This window comes from Pagrus major, chromosome 19, assembly GCF_040436345.1.
Source record: "Pagrus major chromosome 19, Pma_NU_1.0".
Lineage (NCBI taxonomy): Eukaryota > Metazoa > Chordata > Actinopteri > Spariformes > Sparidae > Pagrus > Pagrus major.
In genome coordinates, this window is record NC_133233.1 from 28,864,132 (window position 1) to 28,866,695 (window position 2,564).

Consider the following 2,564-nt stretch of genomic DNA (forward strand, 5'->3'; position numbering starts at 1 on the left):
TCTCCTCCTGTCCTCCTCCTGTCCTCCTCCCCTCCTGTCCTCCTCCTCTCCTCCTGTCCTCCTCTCCTCCTGTCCTCCTGTCCTCCTCTCCTCCTGTCCTCCTACTCTCCTCCTGTCCTCCTGTCCTCCTCCTGTCCTCCTCCCCTCCTGTCCTCCTCCTGTCCTCCTGTCCTCCTCTCCTCCTGTCCTCCTCCTCTCCTCCTGTCCTCCTGTCCTCCTCCTCCGCTCACTCCTGTTAGTTTTATTGATGAACTCGGCTCCTCCAGAGGGGCCGGGGGAGCACGGCTCATCTCCTGCCCAGGGTCAGTGCACCTCTCCTGGGTCGGGACTCTACACCTCCCCCTGAATCCTCCCCGACCCCGAAACCACAGGTAATGAAGTGTGACTGTCGGGTCCGAACAGGAAACAGGCTGAGTGTGTGTGTGTGTGTGTGTGTGTAAACATGGATACACACACAAACAAACACACACACACACACACACACACACACACACACACACACACACACACACACACACACACCAGGGAGCTGCCCGGTGCCACTACACTGTGATAGCTGAGCAGCTGAATGAACTCCCTCAGAAACATCCATCTATCTACACTGCACGGACAAAAGTATGTGGACGCGGCTGTCTTCCTTCCTTCCTTCCTTAAAAACAGCATCAAATGAGTTTAATTAACAGCAGATGTTTAATGATGTGAGGGATCCTTTTTCTTCGGTTGGAAATCTAAGAGCAGGGCTTCCCCGAGTGCGGACCGCCGGCCCAGTTTGGGCCCGCCATATGTTTCTGGAGAAAAATGTAAAAGACATTATAATATAAATCGTGTTCATGCTGTTTTATTCCTCCTCTGCACGGCAGCAGCTGTGGCCGGAGGTGTTGTGTGTTCAGGTTGTCCGTCCGTCCGTCGGACACATTCATCTCAAGAGCGCATTGATTTTTTCATAATGTGAACAGAGTGACACTTTGCGTAGGAAGTTGGAAAATTGTAGACGCCAACAAACTCTGAGGCCCGTTTCTAATGGTGTCGGCTCACATCTGGACCTGCAGGAACTTTCCATGTCTGACACTTTTGTTTCCGGTCCTTTCCACAGGATGTGTTTTAACAGTGTTTGAGATGATCACTCAAACTCACAGACGTATGATTGTTAATATATGATTGATAAGATGTCCTTTTACACACATTAACGTGCTTTTTCCTCACTGACCACCTCGTTATATTTCACAACACACAGTAACAGAAACCTTCTTGTCTTCGTCTGAAACATTCAGTGTATATCTGTTGTTTACTGGGTGAATAACTGAAAGCACTCAGACCTCGTGTGGAGACCATCTCCTCCTCTCTGTCTCTCTGTGTGTTTATTAAAAGTTATTTCCAGGATAATAAACAAGTCAAAGACGATGGGAATCTTTTTCTCTCCGTCTGTCGCTGCATAAAACATCAGGTTTATTCTGACGTCCTGATTAACTTTTAATGTGTTATGTCTTCATCTTTCGATCTGCTGCTCTCTCTGCTCTTCATCGTCTTCTCTCCTGTCTCTGCTCTTCCTCCACACTTTCGTTCATATTTCCTCTCTTTATCTTTGGATTAACTCAAACTGCAGCTTATTCATTAACCGCCCGGTCGGTCCGTCTCTGCAGCCGATGTGTTCGCTGGTCGTTCAGTGATCTTGTTCTTTTCTACAGTGAGACAGTTTGCACATTAACACGGTCATAGCCTGGATCTTAGAAACACTAATGAGTCCAAGTGACCCGCAAATGTTAAAAGCCTGTCCCAGACCAGACACCACATTAGTCTGAAGCGTGTTTAATTCAGGGAAGTGTCTGTTTCTTGTGGTCTAAAATTCATCAGTTACTCTCTGTGTCTTCTCAGCTGCTCAGTAAATACCCTCCGCTCCACAACGACATCTCCTTCTGGCTGCCGGAGAGCAAAGAGAGCTTCGCAGAGAACGACTTCTACGACCTGGTGCGCTCCATCGGAGGAGACCTGGTGGAGAAGGTGTCGCTGGTGGACGAGTTCAAACACCCAAAGTAGGAAAAAACACACAAATACACAGATACACGTGTGGTTGTACATTAAACTGACTCACATTCATTCCCTGGAAATGAAACGTCTTCATGAGTTAGTGGATTATCTTCATGTCCCCACAATGAGAGAAACTGCTCACTGGTGTACACATTATTACAGATATAAGGACAGGCCAAAGCGTTCAAGGAAAAGAGGAGTAAATAACACGATCAGAGAGTCTTAAATTCTTAGCCGACAGACACGTCAGACCTCAGCCAATCACAGCTCGCCATCTTTCATCTGCCCTGACCTGCGTGACGAGCAGAGGTGACGTGTAGCTGTTCCACCTGACAGCACCGACAACCGCCGTGTCCTGACGTGATCTCAGCTCTGTACATGAAAGTGTGTGTGTGTGTGTGTGTGTGTGTGTGTGTGTGTGTGTGTGTGTGTGTGTGTGTGTGTGTGTGTGTGCAGACTGGATTAACCTGATGCTCCTGACCTGAGGGTGATGGTTGGATGGCTCCAGGTTCACTCTCCATGTTTACAGTTTGAAGTGC

The 2,564-nt window shown here is 48.2% G+C and overlaps 1 protein-coding gene across 1 annotated transcript in view; it reads left to right on the forward strand.

Annotated features, from left to right (window-relative positions):
- fars2 (phenylalanyl-tRNA synthetase 2, mitochondrial) overlaps positions 1-2,034 on the forward strand; it is an 82,687-nt gene extending 80,653 nt beyond the window's left edge. The window contains exon 10 of the mRNA XM_073487861.1: positions 1,873-2,034. Coding sequence (XP_073343962.1) covers positions 1,873-2,034 — 162 coding nt within the window. The remainder of the gene's footprint in view (positions 1-1,872) is intronic.
- The last annotated feature ends 530 nt before the right edge of the window (positions 2,035-2,564 follow it).